This window comes from Vipera berus (assembly GCF_964194415.1).
Source record: "Vipera berus genome assembly, chromosome: 1".
In the NCBI taxonomy this organism is placed as follows: Eukaryota; Metazoa; Chordata; class Lepidosauria; order Squamata; family Viperidae; genus Vipera; species Vipera berus.
Window position 1 is genome coordinate 186,372,166 of NC_138202.1, and position 22,609 is coordinate 186,394,774.

Sequence of the window (22,609 nt, forward strand, 5' to 3'; positions counted from 1 at the left end):
TTAATATGTGCGGGTCCCTGATTTCTAATTTGCTTTATCAAATTTTCATCAGTCATTGTAAAACCATTTTTCTGGTCTTCTTTCCACCTGGCCCGTAACTGAGTATATTGAAACCAGTTTTGAACAACCTTCTCTTCTCGCAAGAGGCTATATGATTTCAAACACCAGACATTTCTTTCCAAACTTAGGATCTCCTTGTACGTAGTCACATCATGTTTGAAACCAGCATGTATATTTTCTATTGCGTGTTTTGGAATTGCCCATAGTGGTATCTTGCAATCTAACTTATGTCTATACTTCTTCCAGACTCTCAGCAATGCCTGTCTTAAAATATGCACTCTAAACACATTGTCTACCTTCTTATCATACAACAAATATGCATGCCAGCCAAACAACAAGTCATGGCTCTCAAGATTTAATAATCTCTCTTGTGTTAAATTAATCCAATCACTTATTCCTACTAATGCAGCAGCTTCATAATATAATTTAAAATTGGGCATTTTAAGCCCACCTCTCTCACGAGTATCCTGCATAATCTTAAGTTTAACTCGTGGCTTTTTCCCTGCCCACACAAATTTATTGATACCTCGCTGCCATTCCTCCAAATTAGAATCTTTCTTAAGAATCGGTATCATTTGAAATAAAAATAAAAATTTAGGCAGGACATTCATTTTCACTGCTGCAATCCGTCCCAACAAAGACAATTGCAATTTTCCCCAACTCTCCATTTCTTTTTGAATTCTACCCCATAGTTTTTCATAGTTATTATATATCAACACCCCTCTCATGTAGGCCTTGCTAGCATCCCAGACCATATCCATAGAGGTACCCTTGTTCATATTAATTTCAAAAAAATCCTTCATCCGCTGTTTGCATTCCTCCACATTTCTCTGATTTCTAAACAAATTCTCATTGACGCGCCACGAGCGCCTATCCCTTTTCTCCTTATCAATCTCTAACCAAACTGGACTATGATCAGAGATAGTTCTTGCGCAAATCTTCACCTTTTTAGTCCTCAAAAAAAAATCATTAGTCAACAAAATAAAATCAATCCTCGAAAAAGATTGATGTCTATCAGAATAAAAAGTGTAATCCTTTTCCTGCAAGTGTCTCTCACGCCAAATATCTCGCAATTCCAAGTCATCCTTCATTTCAAAAAAAGATTTAGGCAGTCTAGCATGACTTGGAATGCGCTTAAAAGCTCCAGCCTTGTCCATCTGTACATCCAAAACACCATTCCAATCCCCCTTAAAAATAAAAGATTTATAATCCAACTGGGTAAGCTTTGTGTGAAGCAAACTTAAATAGTCAGCTTGTTGTTGATTAGGTGCATATAGTCCAACTAAAAGCGTTGGTTTGAGTTTTGTTCTGAAGGCTACTGAAAATTATTTTGAGACTTACAATGTTCTTTAAGTTTTTGTTATGGTCAAAAGTGAAAAACATTTTAGATTATAATGACTAAACAAATGTTTTTTATATTTAGTATTTTTACTAAGCATTTATTAATTTGGCTTTATTTCATAAATACAGCCTCATTGTTAATCTAATACAAAATTAATATAATTAGCTATGCTTCTGTCTTTAAAAATAACCTATCTTGTATATGGCTTAGAAATTTTAAACTTCCAAAATTAAATCAAGCAAACCATAAAATTTAAAATGTTATATTCATTCATAGTTTTTCATAGTCTTTTCAATGGAGCTATGTTCTGACTCTCTTGAGCTTCATTCAGATGTTGCCAAAATCAAATGAAGCTTCCCGTCAGCATGAAAGCCATCCAGAAGAGACTGAAGAAGAATTAAGAGAACATCAGACATTTTTGGAAGACCAATACATTGACAGCACAGCAAAACAAAAGGAAATTCAAGGATTGGCCCAAATGGTCCATGTGAAGCAAGAACCTGCTGAAAGTGATGAAGATGGAGAACAACAAGAATTGGAACCAGGACAAAGGCAAGCAGAGCAAGAACTGCTCTTCAGACAGGTAGAATACATTAAATAACAGCATTTATTAGTTAGTATATAGTTTCCAGAGGGTTGTATATTTATTATTCAGTCATTCTATATAGAAAGAACAGCTGGGTTGACACAACAGTCAGAATGTGACTGTTTTATTCTGACATTGTATTCTGTGCAAACCCAACCTATTTGCTTTTATTTAAAAACCTATAGAACAGAAGTCTCAAATTCCTGAGTATCAAGGGGGTTAATTATAGAACATAACTACATAAAATTTTAATGCCAAGAATTAGGATTCAAGGATACAGAATCCTTAGAACTGATAGGACTAATGTAAGGTTATGCCAGCTCTTGATAATTTCAGTTCAGAAGAGATGTATTTACTTTGCTGCTCCTATTATAAATGTGAGAATGTTGATCACATTTGTTTACCATTCAAGTGTTTCATTTTTCTTCTTCATGTCTGAAGTAGAAGTTTGCCTTTACTTTCAAAAAGGATACATGATAGTTGTCCCTGTACAGAGAAGTATAACAATTCAGTTTTCATTGAAAAATGCAATAATATAAATTGCATTTATTTGTGATGGGGTCATGAGGTCATCCTTTGCAACTGATAAGCAAAACTAATGGGGAAGCCAGATTCATTAACAACCATGTTACTAACTTAACAACTGCAGTGATTCATTTAACAACTGTAGCATTGTGACAAGATAGATCATAAAATGGAGCAAAACTCACTTAACTGTCTTGCTGAGTACCAGAACCTTTGGGCTCAACTGGGTTGTAACTCAAGGACTACATGTATTTTCTTCAACTCAATATACAGCATTGGATTCATTTTAATTTTTTAAATGTTTTCTTTATTTTCTGTACCTAATTATGTACCTAGAACTCTTTTTCGGTCTTTAACCCATTTTTTGCCATTTTTCTCCTTTCTCTTTTGCTTTCTTTGTTACCTAAAGATGGTTAAAATATTGCTAATGTATTACAGTTATGGTCCATCATTTAAAGGTGATTCTTGAGTCAGCTGGATATTCTTCAGTTGGATATTTTGTAGTTTAGAATTCAATGACGTACCCAATTTGCTTTTAGAGAAGTTGAGAATGAATTTTGTCTTAACTCTCCAATTTCAGACAAACAATCAACTTTTACTATGAAAATTTTATTTGAGGGGTTGTTGGTGCTCTCTGACATTGCTTGTTTTCTTGCAGACATTTTATTACTTAAACTAAGAAACATCATTGTGATCAACATATTGGCTAATAAAGCAAATGGCTAGTAGAATATTATGAAGTAATTGTTCACAAACAATAAGAGATTTGTAAAACAAGTCTTCAAACAATGATACATTTTATGCTCCCTTATAGCAAACTCTTTTACTGGAGCAGCAGCGCATTCATCAGCTCAGAAACTACCAGGCATCCATGGAAGCTGCTAGCATTCCTATATCTTTTAGTGGACATCGGCCACTTTCTCGAGCTCAGTCTTTACCTGCTTCTGCCAATTTTCCATTATCTACACAAGAGACATCGTGTAAGCCACAGTTCACAACAGGTAATATGTGGGGGGGGGGGGAAATCTCTTGGAATAATGGCAGCCCAACTCTCTTACATAACTTTCTGGAGTTCCCTGGATGAGGAAGATCACAAAGGCAGCAGATGCTTTGTTAAGCATTTTAGCAAAGCTTCATATATGTATTGGTCCAGAAGTGGGGTTGCCTTGCTGTATAGTGATTGGATGTTCTTGGCAAATGTCCTTTGATTGATAGTGGGATGTCTTAATTTTGTTTCAGTAGGTACTTGTAGGAGCAGAATAGGTTTTCTTGAGACCAAATTCACGCGCTCGTGACCTCTCGTCTGGACTACTGCAACGCTCTCTACATGGGGATGCCCTTGAGGACCACCCGGAGGCTCCAACTGGTACAGAATGCAGCTGCGAGAGTTGTGTTGGGAGTCTCCTGATACTCCCATGTTACACCTCTGCTCCGTGAGCTACATTGGTTACCAGTTGTCTTCCGGGTGAGATTCAAGGTACTAGTAATGGTGTTTAAAGCCCTACATGGCAGGGGTCCGGAGTACCTTAGGGAACACCTGCTGCCGGCATCAACCTCCCTTCGCCCTGTGCGTTCCCACAGAGAGGGCCTCCTCAGGGTGCCACCGATCAGAGAATGTCGATTGGTGGCCCCCAGGGGGAGATCCTTCTCTGTGGGCACCCCGGAACTATGGAATCAGTTACCGGTAGAGCTCCGGATGGCGCCCGATCTTCACTCCTTTCGCCGCGATCTAAAAACATTTTTATTCAAACAAGCCAGCCTGGCCTGATGGGGGATTGGTGGGGTTTTTTATTGCTGTTTTATTGGGATTTTAATTGTATTGTATTGATTGTTTTTTAGTGGGCATGTATTTAATCTTTTTTTAATATTTGTATTTTGCATTTTTATTCTTGCCCTGTTCACCGCCCTGAGTCCTTCGGGAGAAGGGCGGTATAGAAATATTAATAAACTAAACTAAACTAAACCAAATTGTCATAAGTAGTTTTGCCGCTGCTCACATCCTGACAGAATGTGAAGTGCCTGGCAAGGATCTGTTGGAAAAGAAAGGGGGAGGGCAACAGAAACCTGGGCCTATTGAGTCCTTTGGGGAAATGATAATATAAGGAAAATGCAAAAAAATATTTTGGCCTAGAATATGAAGTGAAGGGTCCAGCATAAAAATGTGTGTTCAAAAATACATTCAAATAAGTCTTTTATTTCATGAGTTAAAGCTACTGTAACTTTTGAAAACTGTAGGAATCACTTTTGTTTCTTCTTCTGAGCATTTTCCTGCAAGTGCAGGATCTACTTTTTTTGGATCAAATGAGTGTGGATCCATTGGTGGAGGTAACCATCTTGTCACCTGAGCCTGATGTCATGGGGTGAGAAGGATCCAAAATCACCCAGCCAGCAATCAAGTGGAATTAGAATTCAGTCTTAACTCCTAGACCGGGGTAGGCAACCTTGGCTCTTTCATGGCTCATGGACTTCAACTTCATGGAATTCTGGGAGTTGAAGTCCACGAGTCGTAAAAGAACCAAGGTTGCCTACCCCTGCTCTAGACCAAACTGGCTCTGTCTGTCTAGGAACCATGTTTAGAGTATATAAGCCTGGATCCCCATTTTCAGCAATTACAAGTATATAAGTCTGGATCCCCATTTTCAGCAATTACAAGTTGTCCTTGACTTAACAAATGTTTGCTAAACAATGCTTCAAAATAACAACAGCTCCAAAAAAGTCAGTTATGACCTGAATTAGGTCTTACTACTATCACCCCATTCCAGTGGTCACATGATTGCAACTTGGACACTTGGCGGTCAGCCCACATTTATGAACAGTTGCAGTGTCACATTGTCATATGATCATAATTTGCAAAGTTTCTGCCAAACAACAGCAAAGCCTACAATCGCTTAAGCTAGATTCCCCTTACAACCATGTAAGTCGACTTACGACTGCAGTAAAAATGGTTGTAAAGTTGGGTCCTGTAACATGATAACTCAATTTACGAGTGCAACAACTTATGACAGAAATCTGGTCAGGATTGTGATCAAAAGTCAAGGATTATCTTTAGTCAAAAAATTTAGTTTATGTGAATATTTGAATTACTTGCAACTTCGGTGTCATTTTCAAAGGCAGCCCCACATAGTGTATTGCAGTGTCTTAACAGTGATGAGTTATTGTCATCAAGGCCTCCTGGTCAAAAGAGCATGTAGTTGGCATCTCAGTGAAAGCTGGTCTGGAGCTGTGAATCCAAAATAAATTCTAACAAACTAACTAATTAAAACATTTATTCCATAGTCAATATTCTTATCTCAACAAATAAACTGGAACATCAGCAATTTTACCAAAATCCAGATGGCTAAAGTTAATTTCTCTTGCAAATTGTTAGCTAACAATGGGCTGGGCTTGAATAGGAATAAAGTCCTGATAAAGTACAGTCATGTGAACAAGAAAATACATCCTCTTTGAATTCTATATCAGGACGTGGTAAAAATCATCTGTTCTTAACAATTCCTTAAAGTATGGAAATACACTTTAGATGAACATTAGCACATGACATATTACACTGTCATCATTTATTTCATAAAAAGAGAGCCAAAATGGAAAAGCCATGTGTGAAAAACTAAGTACACTTTATGATTCAGTAGCTTGCAGAACTATCTTTAGCAGCAATAGCTTGAAGTAATCATTTACTGTATGACTATATGTTTCTCACATCTCTTTGGAGGAATTTTGGCCCACTCTTCTTTACAACATTGCTTCAGTTCATTTGTTTATCCACAACTCTCTTGAGGTCCCACCATAGTATTTCATATGCTTTAGCCTCCAGGCTCCTAATTATTTTTGTTGCTCTTTTCTGCACTATTTCCAGAGTAGCGACCAAACTGCTGGCTTATATTTAAGTGGTTGTCTACTAGGACTCCTAGATCCTTCTCACAGTTGCTGCTATTGAGCCAGGTTCCATCTATTCTATACCTTTACATTTGTTTTTTCTTACCTAAGTGTAAAACCTTACTTTTCTCACCATTGAATATTATTTTGTTAGATAGGGCCCAGTGTTAAATCTGTCGAGATCCTTCTGGAGCTTGAGCCTATCTTCTGGGGTGTTCACTATTCTTGCCAGCTTGGTGTCATCTGAAAATTTGATGTGTTCCCCTGTCTATTCCCTCATCTAAATTGTTTATGAAGATATTGAAGGGTACTGGGCCTAAGACAGAACCTTGGGGTATCCCACTACTTACTTTTCTCCCTGTAGATGTAGTACCATTTAGGACTACGCATTGGAAGCAGTTTGTCAGCCAGTTACAAATTTATCTCATGGTGGTATTGTTTACCCCACATATTTTAAATTACTAAGAAGTATGCTGTGATCTACTTTGTCAAATGTGTTACTGAAATCCAAGTATCCCACGTCCACTGCTTTTTGCTGGTCTACTAATTTAGTCACTTTGTCAAAGATTGAAATAAGATTTGTTTATAAAAGACGTGATCTTTTCTTGGACAAATTCATGTTGGCTAATTGGTCTGTATTTTCCTGGATCCACTTTTCCCTCTTTTTTGAAGATGGGAACCATGTCAGCTCTTTTCCAGTTCTCTGGTAGTTCCCTGGTGCTCCAGGATCTTTGAAAGGTATGGTTCAGTGATTCCAATATCAGGTCTGCCAGCTCCTTCAGGACTTTGGGAAGTAATCCAAATGATCCTGATGATTTAAACTCATCTTAAGGTGGACAAGTGTTTTCTTTTACATTTCTTTTTATTGCTAGGTTCAGTTATTTTTTTCTTTTTGTGTGAAGACATATACAAAGAATGAATTAAGCAGCTCTGTTTTCTCCCCACTGCCCATCGTATTCTCCTATTAGTGGATCAATTTTTTTTTACTTTTTTGTGTTTTTTACAGGATTGAAAGAAACCTTTTTTAATTATTTTTTTTCATTTGCAAATCTTAATTCACTCTGAGCCTTAGCTTTCCTGACTTCATCTTTGTAGATTGGTGTTCTGCTTTAGTTATGCGTTCCTCTTTACATTTTTTTTTAATATTAATCCTTATAACCCTCCCCAGATTGATCGGCAGCAACAGTTGCTTCTCTAAAATCACTGCTGATGTCTTTCCTCTTTGGCATTGTGTTAATATACACTCAGTGCTGGAAACCAGTAAATTCTTAAAACTTTGGCTTTTATAGAGGAAGTCACACTTGCTAATGATCAATTGGTCAAGGGCACTTGATTAACTGCACCTAGTTGCTATTTAGCCTCTTCATGCCAATGAAAACAGTAAACGTTTGAAACAGATGGATTCATTTTGGATTTCTTTTTGTAAAATAAATGATGATGTGGTGTAACATATCATGCGTTGCTGTTCATCTGATGTTGTATTTACCTGCTTTTAAGATCTGCTAAGGACCAGATTATTTTTTAGTATGTCCTGATACATAAAACCATAGAACTCAAAGGGGTGTACTTACTTTTTCACATAATTGTAGTAGCTTGCCTTGTATATTACTGTGTAAAAATCTAAGAGACCTTTCTAGTTTTTAACTCTGTTCTTTTTTTTTTTAAAGTAACAGCTACAGTAAGCAAATTCTAGAATACAATAAAGGTAAAGGTTCCCCCGCACATGCGTGCTAGTCGTTTCCGACTCTAGGGGCCGGTGCTCATCTCCGTTTCAAAGCAGCTAACAACAACCACAACAATACATAGATGATGTGGTCATCATTTCTATATCTTATGTATGTCTACGTGCTTTCAAACTGCTAGGTTGGCAGAAGCTGGGACAAGTAACAGGCGCTCACTCTGTCACGCGGCACTTGGGATTCGACCCACCAAACTGCCGACCATCTGATCTACAAGCTCAGCATCCTAACCCACTGAGCCTGTGAAATAGACCTTGAAAATGAATGTTTCACTCCTCAAATTTAGAAAACTTAAATTTCTAAATTTAAGAAATGTAAAATGTTTGCATAATATAGAGCTAAAGAAAAGAGTTTTCGTTGTTTTAGAAATGCTTGTTTCATATGCCGTCAGAATAGATCTCCAAATAAAAATGGATCTACCTACTTTCCACCTCAGGCAAATGGGCACAGTAATCCAAAACATGCTTCCTAGTATTTATATACAGCTGTTATGTTCTTATATTTGTGCACAGCCCATAAGCATTGTGTGGGGGAGATGGGCAGCTTCTAAATTTGATAAATAAATAAATATCCCAAATGATGTACCTACTCCTTCAGAGAAAATGCAGCACTATACTATATTTTTCTGCTCTTGGCAAGAAAAAGAAGGTGGAAAATAAGTGGCAATTTTCATCATGTTAAATCATGATTTAACAATTATATCTCAGCCAGCCCAAAATATTCTCTTAAAACAGTATTTTGCATATCTTCAACAATAATAATGGGTTGTGCCCTATTTTCTATTAACATTGTAATTGCTGTGGTGATGCAGTGGTTGGAATGCAGTATTGTAGCTAATTCTGCTGACTGCCAGCAGTTTGATTCTGACTGGATCTAGGTTGGATCACCATTCCATCCTTTCGATGTTGATAAAATGACAACCCTGATTGTTGGGGGCAATATGCTGACTCCGTAAACTGCTTAGAGAGGGCTGTAAAGCACTATGAAGTGGTATATAAGTGCTATTACTATTGCTACTTTCTTACTTAAATATCAGAGAAGTCCTGGAATTGATGGAAATAAAATAAATTGGAGTCTAAAAAGTTAGAACTTTTTATCTCCACTTAGTAAACTTGTGTTTACATTTTTATTTTTAAATTTTCTATTTCAAAATATACTTTTCCATATGCATATACAATGTATAAATAACATATTCTTATGCAACTTTATAGAGACATAAGGTCATTGGGGAATTCGTTCACCTTGTCAATAGGAGAAAGATTGTAGCCTGAAGTAATTCATATCCTTTGATGCAGGTCTTGTATATGATACCTTGATGCTGAAACACCAGTGCATTTGTGGAAACACAAACAGTCATCCAGAACATGCAGGGAGAATCCAGAGCATTTGGTCACGGCTTCAGGAAACAGGTCTTCGTAGCAAGTGTGAGGTAATAGAATGGAGGGACAGTGAGTTTGGCAGCTTAATCTCTAGATGTCGCAGCAGAAATTTCTGAAATGCATGATGTCATTGTTCCGATAAAAGACACAGTTTCAAACAAAATGCAAGCATTGTTTATCTAAAAAGTCTTAATAATGAAACGGAACATCGGCACTCATGGAGGGATGCCAGAATCTGAATCTCCCCCCCCCCAAACCCATCATAACACACACACAATCCCCGCCCTTATCTACATGTCATAAATCATATTATCCAATTAGTTTTACATATGAGGTTTCACTTCCCATTCTGTATGCGAGCTTTTCCAATCTTCTCACAACATCCGGGTAGTTTTCCTTCCCCCCAATGAAGCAATTAAAGTAACAGGCTGTCTCTTATATTGTCAGTGCAAAACATGTCAATGTTTGCAGCATTGACAACATCACTACATCACTGCTGTTCATAGTTGTTTTTCATGTAAATTATCAAAGAAAAGAGAAGCATTTTCTGTTATACTAGGTATATTTTTAAATCTATTATTCCATGATTCAAATCTTAAAATTGAAAGAAACCATTTAGGCTAAGGGTTGGTAACCTTCTTTAACATAGGGTGCAGAAACTATATTGCCATTTTTCTGGGAGACTTATTGCTCTTCCCACACTGAGATGGCTGATTAAGCCATTGACAAAATGACTGCCTCTGTCAGAATCCATTTATATCATATTCATAAATGGAATGTTTCAAACATATCCCATGGATTCTGCCATCTCCCGAAGAGAAGAGGATAGATGTGTATTGAACCGGCAATAGGCATTTCAAAGGAAAGGAGAAGCCTTTTGAACTGGGGAAACAAAAGGGGGGGCTAGCATCTGGTTTTTGTCACGGTAGACAGCAATAAACAAAAGGGTCCTAACTTCCTTTTTCCCACGAGATGGATGATACGAGAGGAAGGATGGGGGACTGACCAAATGGGGATTAAGGGGGGTTAAACCGAGAACTCTTTATAAGGGTTTACATCATGGAAATATTAAGCCCTGTCTCATTTCCTACAACCAAGCATAGTAAAGATTCTTTTTGGACTAAGATTTGGCTCCAAGAGGTTTTGTCTTCCTAAGACGTGGTTTGGGGTGGGTCCTGACAGCCTGAGAAGGCAATGAATACTCTGTCTTGCTTGGACTTGAATGTATTTCTTTTGGGACCATGGATGATACTGGGCGTCAGGCCACAGGTTGCCAACTCCTAGTCATGCATATAGGAATCCAGATTAAAGCATCTGTGCCAATATATTCCTCTCACTCTCCATAGGAACGCAGACAGTGGAAAAAAACACCCCATACCTATCTCAATTATTAGTTGCATGGCTGAATTGGTCTTATATCTCAATAATTCAATTATTGAATTTTTGCCTTTTGAAAATTCAGTTTTCCAGAAATCACAGCCAGTGAATTTGTTGACAGTGAGGAAATAAATTGTCATAATTATTCTTGACAGCCTCCCTGGTACTGAGAATTAAAGCTTCTCCTTGTTTCTCTGAGGATCCTGAAACAGCTAGAGCACAAGGGGTATACAATTTGTCACAACAATGACTGGACATAGTTTGGTCTATGTCACTGAATCTGTAGCATGGCACTGAAAATGACAACATTTATTTTAAGGTTCAATTATAACCTCAAGTAGTTGTCCTGAGGAGGGATGGAAGGTTTTTTTCATCTATCCTAGAAAGCCCAGTATTGGAGTCTCAAATAAATATTGTGATAGATTTACAATGCACTTCAAGCATTAGATAACTTAGTTTCTTGCCAGTTTAAAGACTTATTTTGATATAATATTTGCTGAATTAGTATGTGATGTGTTTCAATTAGGTAAAATCGCTTTCAGTTTATGAGGCCTGAATATATGGACAAGATGCTTATGGTTGTCTACCTTATGATATGCTCCTTTGACACCTCCCTAATTTGGCTTATTGGAACCAAGTAGGGGAGGCTTATGGGGGGATCTTACCTAGATCCAGAGGACTTTGTAAACTATTGTCCAGTTAGTGGGTAGTTTATTGAGGACAAGGTCCTTGAGAGGGTGATAATAATGCCACTTTACATGTATTTGGAGGACACCATTTATGTCAGCCCTTTCAATCTGTGCTTAGACTGATTTGGGTACAGAATCAGCTATTGTATAGATCACAGGTCTGCAACCCGCGGCTCCGGAGCCGCATGCGGCTCTTTCAGCCGTCTCCTACGGCTCCCAGTCTTCTGCCATGTGCAGTCCCCCCAAAAAAAAGTGGGACTAAAAAAGTTCAACCAATGAATTCAAATATGCAGGGTAGGTGCGTATCTCGCCTTGGCTCCACTCTTCAGTCAAACCCTGTTCTGCGCATGCGCGCATGTACGCGCATGCGCACACATTTTTTGCGGCTCCCAGTTTTTCCTTTTGTGAGGGAACCGGTTCTGAGTGGCTCTTTCACTGTTTCAGGTTGCTGACCCATGGTATAGATGAATGCTTGCAGAACAGAGAGGAGTGTATGTTGAACCTGCTTGATTTCACAATAGATTTTAATCATGGTATTTTCTAGACCATCTCTGTGAGGTAGGGATTGGGAGCACTTGGTTAAATTGGTTACCAGTTCTACTTCAAGGATAGAAGTCTTAATCTTAATGGTTGTGGTAAACAACCTGGCAGCTATGCTATGATGTCCCACAACATACCATTTTGTCCCTTATGCTATTTAACATTTGCATGTAGTTTTTTCTGCTATAGGGTCACATGATGGCTAGGAGTGTCTGTTATCAACTTTAGCTGGTATACTAACTACACTGGTTCCAACAGAAGGACAGCCACTCTATAATATTTCATACCATGATGACTTCACATTTAGATTACTGTAAAGTGGAGCTATTTTTAACATTTGTTCTGGAAGGTATATCTGCTTATAGAATATAACTAATAGATTGCTGTGGGGCATCTGGCTACCCATAAATGCACTGACTGTCACTGAGTTGCCAAGCCAGGTTTATAACATATAATTCATAAATAACTTGGGACCAGAATGTTGGTCAAATTGTCCCTTCCTTCCATTTCCAGTAAATAGATTTCTTTATTTCAGCTCCTTATCAAGCTCCCTTATTCAGTGACATTTCATCCCTTATGTTTCTTTCTAGCATTGTTTGTGACTGCACTATGATTTCAATTCCCCTTTCAAGAGGTTCCAGCTGGCTACTACATTTTTAAGGTTTTCTTCCTACTGGGATCTTCCTTATTAATTTTATTTAATCAATCTTGGTTGATTAAAATTGACCCTTCTAACATTCATGGTTTGTCTTTGACTGTTTTTACTGAACATTTTTGTTAAAAATGAAGAAGTTTAACAATGCACCAAAAATAGTGGATACATGTTCAGGTAAACCTAATCCCAATGGCAGTGCTATTTCACTCCTCTCTTATATGTCTTTTTGAAACAAGGTGCACCCATTCAAACCTAACATTACACTGGTGAAATTCTGATTTATATATTTTATATGATAACCATATAAAATAGTATTTTATATTCTCTTAGTTGCAATAAAGTGCTTGCAATACCACCATCTCCCCCCCCCCTTGGTGCAGCTTATTTCAGACAATGCAGTTGGCATATGCATTTCTGCCAATTTTTGTGTGAATAGAGCAGCTGTAAACATTACAGGTGGGATACATGTCCTTGATCTCTCATCTACATTTGTATTAAAGATTGTTTTCCTTGGTATATTAGATGATAGGAAACAGCTTTTATTCATTCACTTATAGCGAGTGGAAATCTTGGCTGCTTTAACAGGGATTTTTTTTATTCTATACATCTGTAAGATGTCTTCCATTTATGCATTCAACAAATATTATAAAATTGACCATGCATTTTTCTTCTTACAGCAGAAGATTCTTTAGACATTCTGGGATTAAAGTTCCTGATCTTGTTCTTCCACCGTTAATTTCTCTAATATTTCCATAGTGCATTTTTTGGAAACTGGAAAAAATGAAAATTTTCTATAATTTCTCTTTAAGAAATCTCTAGAAGGGTTAGGAGGGCATGAAGGTTAACAGCCATTTGTTCTGTGTCATTCTGATGTGGGAAATATGGGGATTTCCTCCTCCTGACAGAGGTGGTCCTGCTTTATACTGTAAGTACCAGAAGGAAGTACCATCTCTAGGTAAAAGAATGTCCATCTCACTCCATAAGGTTCCTAAAACAGTAATTTGTGGTAAGAATAGTCTTGTTTTTCTGTCTCTGAAAGAGCAAGAATCCTAAAATTCTTTATTTTGCCTACAATTATTCAACATTTCAGACTTAAAATAGAGAAGCCTTTTGAAGTCAGTGCATTTCTGATGTAATTTCTTCATATTTTTCTATTTGGGATGCTGCTTTTTCATCAAGGAAAATGGAATTTCACTTGCTTCCTTTTCTCCTGTAGTGTATCCGTGGAAGAAAAGCAACTCTAGAAGAATTACAGACTGTGCATTCAGAAGCACACACGCTGATTTATGGTACCAACCCTCTGAACAGACAGAAACTGGACAGCAAGAAATTGTTAGGTACAACAGAAAATGTAATGTTACCTGCTTTCCAGTTGTTCATTTTGATTTAGGAATCTATAGATACAAAGTTCATTTAAAAAGCATGAAATGTATGTTATTTATTCATGTTCATTTATTTATTCATTTATTCATTTATTCAGAGCCTTGGTGGAGCATTGGGCTAATGCCTCCTTAAGTAACACCAGCTGCCTGCAATTAGTGCAGGTTCGCATCCCACCAGGCTCAAGGTTGACTCAGCCTTCCATCCTTCCGAGGTAGGTAAAATGAGGACCCAGATTGTTGGGGGCAATAAGCTGACTTTGTAATAATGCCGCTTGGGGGGGGCGAAAGCCCTAATAAGCAGGCATATACATAGAATGAAGGCTACTGCTAAGCTTGTAAGCCGCCCTGAGTCTTCGGAGAAGGGCGGGATATAAATGGAATTAAAATAAAAAATAAAATAAAATAAATGTTTAGGATTCATGCAGTAATTCCCCCTCCGCCTGTTAAAACAAGAGTCATATGTCACATCAAATAACTTTTGGTACATTTGTTGTCTCAGGTTTTATAGATCATGCAAGCATATATTAATAAGTATGTATCTCTTTTTTTGTAAGGGTCTACCAAAGTAAACTCTTGAGGACTTTTCCTTTGGGAATTTTTATCTTCATACAAACTTAGCTTTTTGATAGTCCCTTTTGGATCAGATTGAGACATGATTTTACTGTTATAAATTATTTCTTCATGATTTGTATTCTGAAGATGCAGCATGGTTGATTATCTGGATATTATAGTCAGTTAAGATTAGGAACCCTTAAGATTACATATTCCTGTAAATCAAAAGATTTTTCATGGGCATAAAAAATATCTTGCATGTTTTTAGGAAATTGATAAACTACTGCAGCTAAACGAAGCCTCTCTCATGATGAATATTGTTTTGGGGACATACTTTGTTAATGTTTGAATAAAGAGGGGTGCTTATTTATTTTCTGTTACACTTTTTGGAGACAAACAGTAGACAATTTGATCAAATTTCAAGAATCCAAGTTCATTTTAATTATTTATTAATTTATCATTGTATTTATTTATTAATTTATCATTGTATTTATTTATTAATTTATCATTGTATTTATTTATTAATTTATCATTGTGTTAATTCTTTTTAAACTTTTCATTCCGTGTTTTTCCTTTTTTAATTTTTATTGTTGTGAGCCGCCCTGAGTCCTTAGGGAGAAGGGCGGCATATAAATTTAAGTAAATAAATAAATAAATAAATAAATAAACTTTATTATAGCCTGCCACTCTAGAAAACTGGGTGACTTATATATCAAATCAACAGTTAAAACCAGTTAAAAGACACATAAAAAAACAGCAATTTTGCATCAGGCAACCATACTGACTGACCCAGTAGATTCATAAAGATACTAAGCTGGAGGGGGAAAGCATGCAATGCAAGGGTACCCAACACCCAGTCCATGGACAAGCACCAGTCCGTGGCATGCCAGCAACCGGGCCTCATAAACAAGCGAAGCCCCATCCCTGGGATAAAGGCAGCACACAAAACCACGCCCCCTTCAGTCCATGGAAAAAGCTTTCTTCATAGAATCAGTCCCTGGTGTTCAAAAGGTTGGGGGCCACTGATGTTTTGTGATTGTTGTTGTTAGTTGCGAAGTTGTGTCCGACCCATCGCAATCCCATGGACAATGTTCCTCCAGGCCTTCCTGTCCTCTACCATCTTCTGGAGTCCATTTAGGCTCATGCCTACTGCTTCAGTAACTCCATCCAGCCACCTAATTCTCTGTCGTCCCTTTCTTCTCTTGCCCTCAACCTTTCCCAGCATTAGGCTCTTCTCCAGTGAGTCCTTCCTTCTCATTAGATAGCCAAAATATTTGAGTTTCAACTTCAGGATCTGACTTTCTAAAGAGCAGTCAGGGTTGATCTCCTCTAGGACTTACTGGTTTGATCGCCTTGCACTCCAAGGAACTCACAGGAGTCTTCTCCAGCACCATAATAATAATAAACCTTTATTGTCAAAGTACAACATGTGTACATTGAGATTAGCTGAGCCTCCGCCCGTGCTCTCTCCCCCCAACACACAGTGACAACAAACCCTCCATCCCACCACACTATGTGAACCAACTACACCACACACCGGCCTCCCAAGTCAATTCTGCATAAGATTATGTCCCATTTAAAAGCCTAACAGCCCACGGATAAAAACTATTTTTCAGCCTGTTGGTACGGCTGGCTATATTCCTATATCTCCTACCAGATGGTAGGAGAGTAAAGAGATACCGTCCAGGGTGTGAGTCATCCCTGAGAATCTTCCTCACTCTTCCAAGGCAATGAGCCCTGGCGATGTCATCCAGTGGTGTCAGGGAACAGCCCACAATGTCTTGTGCTGTGCTCACTACCCTCTGTAATACTTTCCTATCCGCAGCTGTCAGACCAGCATACCAAACCACAATACCATACGAGAGGACGCTCTCTATAGTAGACCGGTAAAAGAGGGTCATTAGCTGTTGTTCTACCCTGTTCTTCCGCAAGACCCTAAGAAAGTGAAGCCTCTGTTGGGCCTTTCTAGCCACCTGAGTTGTGTTAACTTTCCAGGTCAGATCTTCACAGAGGTAGACTCCCAGAAATTTAAAGGAGGAAACTCTCTCTACACAGTTTTCTCCGATGAAGCTCAAAGGCTTCAATTCTTTGGCACTCAGCCTTTCTTATAGTCTAACTTTCACAGCCATACATTGCAACTAGGAAGACCGTAGCCTTGACTATACACACTTTTGTTGACAGGGTGATGTCTCTGCTTTTTAGTGTGCTGTCTAAATTTGCCATTGCTTTCCTCCCCAGGAGCAAGCGTCTTTTAATTTCTTGGCTGCAGTCCCCATCTGCGGTGATCTTGGAGCCCAGAAAAATAAAAACTATCACTACCTCCATTTCTTCCCCATCTATTTGCCAGGAATTGAGAGGCCCGGATGCCATGATCTTGGTTTTCTTAATATTTAGTTTCAACCCAACTTTTGCATTCTTCTTTACTCGCAACAAGAGGCTCTTTAGTTCCTCTTGACTTTCTGCCATCAGAGTGGTATCATCTGCATATCTTAGCTTGAAGATATTTCTCCCAGCAATCTTAATTCCAACTTTTGATTCATCTAGCCCTGCCTTTCCCATGATGTGCTCTGTGTATAAGTTAAACAGGCAGGGTGACAGTATACAGCCTTGCTGGACTTCTTTTCCAATTTTGAACCAATCAGTGGTTCTGTGTCCAGTTCTCACTGTTGCTTCCTGACCCACATGGAAGTTTCTCAAGAGACAAATAAGATTGTCTGGTACTCCCATCTCTTTAAGAACTTGCCACAGTTTGTTATGATCCACACAATCAAATGCTTTAGCATAGTCAATGAAGCAGAAGTAGATGTTTTTCTGGAACCTCCTAGCTTTCTCCATGATCCAGTGTACGTTGGCAATTTGATCTCTAGTTCCTCTGCTTCTTCAAAATCCTGCCTGTACTTCTGGTAGTTCTTGATCAACATACTGCTGGAGTCTAGCTTGTAGGATTTTAAGCATAATTTATTAGCATGTGAAATAAGTGCAATGGTGCGATAGTTTGAATACTCTTTGGCACTGCCTTTCTTTGGAATTGGAATGTAAACTGATCTTTTCCAATCCTGTGTCCACTGTTGAGTTTTCCAAATTTGCTGGCAAATTGAGTGTAGCACTTTTACTGCATCGTCTTTTACGATTTTGAATAGCTCAGCTGGAATACTGTCTCCTCCACTAGCTTTGTTGTTGCTCAGCTTTCCTAAAGCCCATTTCACTTTACATTATAGGATGTCTGGCTCGAGGTCAGTGACCACTTCATTGTGGTTATCAGGGACGTTAAGCTCGTTCTTGTATACTTCTGTGTAATTTTGCCACCTCTTCTTAATCTCTTCTGCCTCTATTAGGTCCCTGCGATTTTGATCCTTTATTATGCCCATTTTTGCATGAAAAATTCCCTTCATCTCTCCAATTTTCTTGAAGAGTTCTGTAGTCCTCCCTATTCCATTGTTTTCTTTTGGTTATCTTTTGGCTTCCTACTTTAGCATTCCAATCCCCCATGATGATAAGGACATCATTTTTGGTGTAAGTTCTATAATGTGCTGTAGGGTTACATAGAACTGGTCAGTTTCATCCTCTTCAGCACCAGTGGTTGGGGCATAGACTTGGACTACTGTGATATTGAATGGTTTGCCTTGGATTTGAACTGGGATCATTCTGTCATTTTGGGGATTGTATCCCAGGATTGCTTTTCCTACTCTTTTATTGACTTTGAAGGCTACTCCATTTCTTCTGAGAGATTCTTGCCCGCAGTAGTATACCTGATGGTCATCTGAATTAAATTCACCCATTCCTGTCCATTTTAGTTCGCTGATTCCTAAGATGTCGATGTTCAGTCTTGTCATCTCTTGTTTGAACATGTCCAGCTTGCCTTGATTCATGGATCTTACATTCCAGGTTCCTATTGAGAATAAATCTTTACAGCATCGGACTTTCCTTTCACCACCAGATACATCCACAGCTGAGCATCCTTTCGGCTTTGGCCCAGTCGCTTCATTCTTTCTGGTGCTACTAGTACTAGCCCTCTGCTCTTCCACAGTAGTATATTGGACACCTTCCGACCTGAGGGGCTAATCTTCCAGCGTCATATCTTTTTTCCTTTTGGTACTGTCCATGGGGTTTTCATGGCAAAGATACTGGAGTGGGTTGCCATTTCCTTCTCCAGTGGATCACGTTTTGTCAGAACTCTCTGCTATGACCTGTCTGTCTTGGGTGGCCCTGCACGGCACAGCTCATAGCTTCATTGACTTACGCAAGTTCCTTCGCCACGACAAGTCAGTAATCCATGAAGGGGGGGGGTTGTGAGAAAGATTCCCAATTCCTTTTTTCTTTCCCCTTTTTAATTGTACATTCTAGAGAAAGACTAGAAACAAAGAGAAATAAAATGGTAAAACACAAATAAATAAACTAGTTCTAAAATATAGACATATCATAGAGATAGTTTCTAATATACCATTGGAAACAGTCAATTAAGAATTAGTTTTTAAAGCTTAAACTTTAATAAGAGTACATATTTGGAACCATGGTCAATACAATTTAAATAACTGATTATAAGCTATAATAATTTGAATCTGTATTGGAAATCTTTTTTTTTAGTTTATATTCATTTTTATTTTTCCATTTCTTCCACAAACAAGTCAAGAAATATTTATTTATTTATTTTATTTTAATTCCATTTATATCCCGCCCTTCTCCGAAGACTCAGGGCGGCTTATACCGCAATACATAGATACATACACGTAAGTTTGGGTGCTGCTCATCCATTTCCCCTTTCACTGTATCCACCTTCCTTCTCTCTCTTTCCTCTTCTCTACTTTCTTTCTCCCTTTCTCCTTTCTTTCCTACTTCCCTCTTCTTCCTCTCCTCTCCTCTTTCCCTCACCACTCCCCTCCCGTTTCTCCCCACTTCTCCTTCTCTTTTATTGGAAATTTATTGTAATTGGAATATTGCATGAAGTTAATTTTGTACATAGACTATAGTTTCTGTAGATTCTGTACATTGACATTTTGGATGAAGTGCAAAATCTGTGTGTTAAGTTATAGTTCAAGAGTCAGAGCATGCACAGTCTTATTGTGCTGAGGTAACCCAGGAATAAATACAGTAAACAGTAGTTTGTATTAAATGGTGGTTTATATTACACTATCTACAAATATACACTAGAAACAAGATACATACACGTGGTGAAACAGGAAACACCAAACCGAGGAGAGAGAAAGACTCCAGCAAGGCCTTCCCTTTTATACTCAAGCTGTTAAAGGGATACAGACTCCTGCTGAGTTATTCCTATTATTGCTTCATCCACCTTACATTGCATTACATCATTACATAAGTTGTTTAGCTATTAAATTATTATCCTGACACCAAGAATGGTTTTCAAATAGAATTGAATTCTGTGTCAGATAAGATACAAAGTTATTTTGTATATTGAAACATACTCCAACAATTTGGATGGCCATTCTTCCAAGGAAATAATCAAACAACCCCTGGGCAAAGCTGATTTCAGTACTTAAAAACATTATAGATCGGTAAAATTTAATTAAAAAACTGCAGGATGAAGTAGAAATTAAACTTTAAAAAATTGATTTATTCTTATATGGATCATTGTACAAAGTTATTGAACTTTATAACATTGCCACCAAATATGGAAAAAGCGATCCAACTTGCTATTACATTTCTTTCAAGAGCTTTAATTAATACCACTAAAATACAAAAACAAACAAAAAATAAACAATAAGAGGAAAAGCAGTAAAATAAAATTAACATAATTTGATAACTCATGCAACAGCACTTTATAAAACCCTTGCAAAACATATATCTAAAATAACTGATTAAGTCTTTCTAACTCAGACTATAGTAATAGCGTTGGTCAGATTCATACTGTTCAACATTTTCTGCAAATCAAGTTATCACAACAGTAGAGCAACATTTACATATCAGATAAACTTCATTTAGTGACTATAATTGGAACCAGCAACTCAGTCACTAAGTCGCATGATTGCTGTGGAAAACAACAAGAACACAAAACTGTGCTTATGATTTGAGTGGCTGTGTGTGCCGGCATCTCGGGAAATTCAGATTATTTCATCTCTAACCATGGGGGGTGAGATATTACCCCCCGTAGATAGGGCTCGCAACTTGGGTGTCCTCCTAGACTCACAGCTCTCTTTGGAAGATCATATAGGAGCTGTGACTAGGGGGGCCTTCGCCCAGGTTCGCCTGGTGCGCCAGTTGCGGCCCTATCTGGACCAAGATGCCTTGTGTACAGTCACTCATGCGCTCGTGACCTCCCGTTTGGACTACTGCAATGCTCTCTACATGGGGCTGCCCTTGAGGACTACTCGGAGGCTTCAGCTGGTGCAGAATGCGGCCGCATGAGTGATGGTGGGGGTTTCTCGATACTCCCATGTAACACCTCTACTCTGCGAGCTGCATTGATTTCCGGTTGCCCTCCAGGTAAGATTCAAGGTGCTGGTAATGACCTATAAAGCCCTAAATGGCATGGGTCTGGATTACTTACGGGAGCACCTGCTACCGGCATCAACTTCCCTTCGTCCAGTGCGCTCCCACAGAGAGGGCCTCCTTAGGGTGCCGTCGGTCAAAGAGTGTCAACTGGCGACCCCCAGGGGGAGGGTGTTCTCTGTGGGTGCGCCAGACCTTTGGAACCATTTACCGGTTAAGCTCCGGATGGCTCCCGACCTTCGCTCCTTCCGACGTGACCTAAAAACATACTTATTTGAACAAGCTGGCCTGGTCTGATGGGTTTGGGGTATTTTAATATTAATTGTATTAATTTTTATTGGAATTGGGCTGTATTATTTAATTCCTTTTTTAACTTTTGTACATTGTATTTTTATTGTATTTGCCCTGTACACCACCCTGAGTCCTTCGGGAGAAGGGTGGTATAGAAATTAAATAATAATAATAATAATAATAATAATAATAATATAATAATAATAATAATAATAATAATAATAATAATAATAATAATAATAATAATAATAATTATTATTATTATTATTATTTTACTTCAGCTTTCCTTTGCTTAACAGCAAATCCAAACAGTGGGGTAGGTTTCCAGAATTGTATGAGGAAGTTGGTAAAGGGCAAATGTTATAGCCCTTTGCTCCTGTTTCCCCACTGTTTCACTCTGGTGCTGGGATAATTAGCAGAAAGAGAATTAATGTTTTTATTTATATTCTTTGGAGAGGAAGGTATTACAAGAGAGTAAGTAGGCACATAATGGGGAATACATAAATTGAAAGAAATTCACTAGTGCCAGCTATTTGCCCAATGCACTAGGCTCCAGGCCCCAAGTTGCTTAGGAGGCAAACAAAAACTTAAGGTGTGAAAGTGATTAAAGTCTTGTCACTTACAGGCAACAGCTGTGAGCTGACAAATTAAAGTCAATGAGCTTGTTAACTTGCAGTACCATCTTTTGGGGAAGCGCTGTGCTGCAAATAAAGGCAGCTCAGAAAGATTGCTTGTTAGATCATAGAATCATAAGGCTGGAAAAGACTTATAGTCCAACCCATTGCTCAGAGCAGGAGCCTTATATCATCCCAGTCAAATCGTTGTCCAGTCTATTTTTGAAAACCTCTAGCAATGGAGCACCCACAAATCTATGAGGCAAATGGTTTCATTGATTAATTGTTCTTACTATCAGAAAAATCTCATTATTTCTAGGTTGGATCTCTCTTTAACAAGCTTCCACCCAGAAGACAAGCTCAGGATCCAAAAAGACCTTGACAATGTTGAACAATGGGTCCTAACCAACAAAATGAATTTTAATGTGGAGAAAAGCAAAGTTTTACATTTAGGTAGGAAAAATCAAAGGTATAAGTACAGATTAGGTGACACCTGGCTCAAAAACAGTACCTGTGAGAGGGACCTTGGAATGCTAATGGACGATCACTTGAATATGAGCC

At 38.2% G+C, this 22,609-nt stretch overlaps 1 protein-coding gene across 4 annotated transcripts in view; it reads left to right on the top strand.

The window, feature by feature from the left end:
* The window catches only part of HDAC4 (histone deacetylase 4), a 392,113-nt gene that overhangs the window by 251,555 nt on the left and 117,949 nt on the right, over positions 1-22,609 (top strand). For all 4 annotated transcript variants that reach the window (XM_081338797.1, XM_081338799.1, XM_081338798.1 and 1 more), the window contains 4 exons: positions 1,734-1,985; positions 3,328-3,514; positions 9,418-9,551; positions 13,979-14,099. In XM_081338797.1, the coding sequence (XP_081194923.1) occupies positions 1,734-1,985; positions 3,328-3,514; positions 9,418-9,551; positions 13,979-14,099 (694 nt within the window). The remainder of the gene's footprint in view (positions 1-1,733; positions 1,986-3,327; positions 3,515-9,417; positions 9,552-13,978; positions 14,100-22,609) is intronic.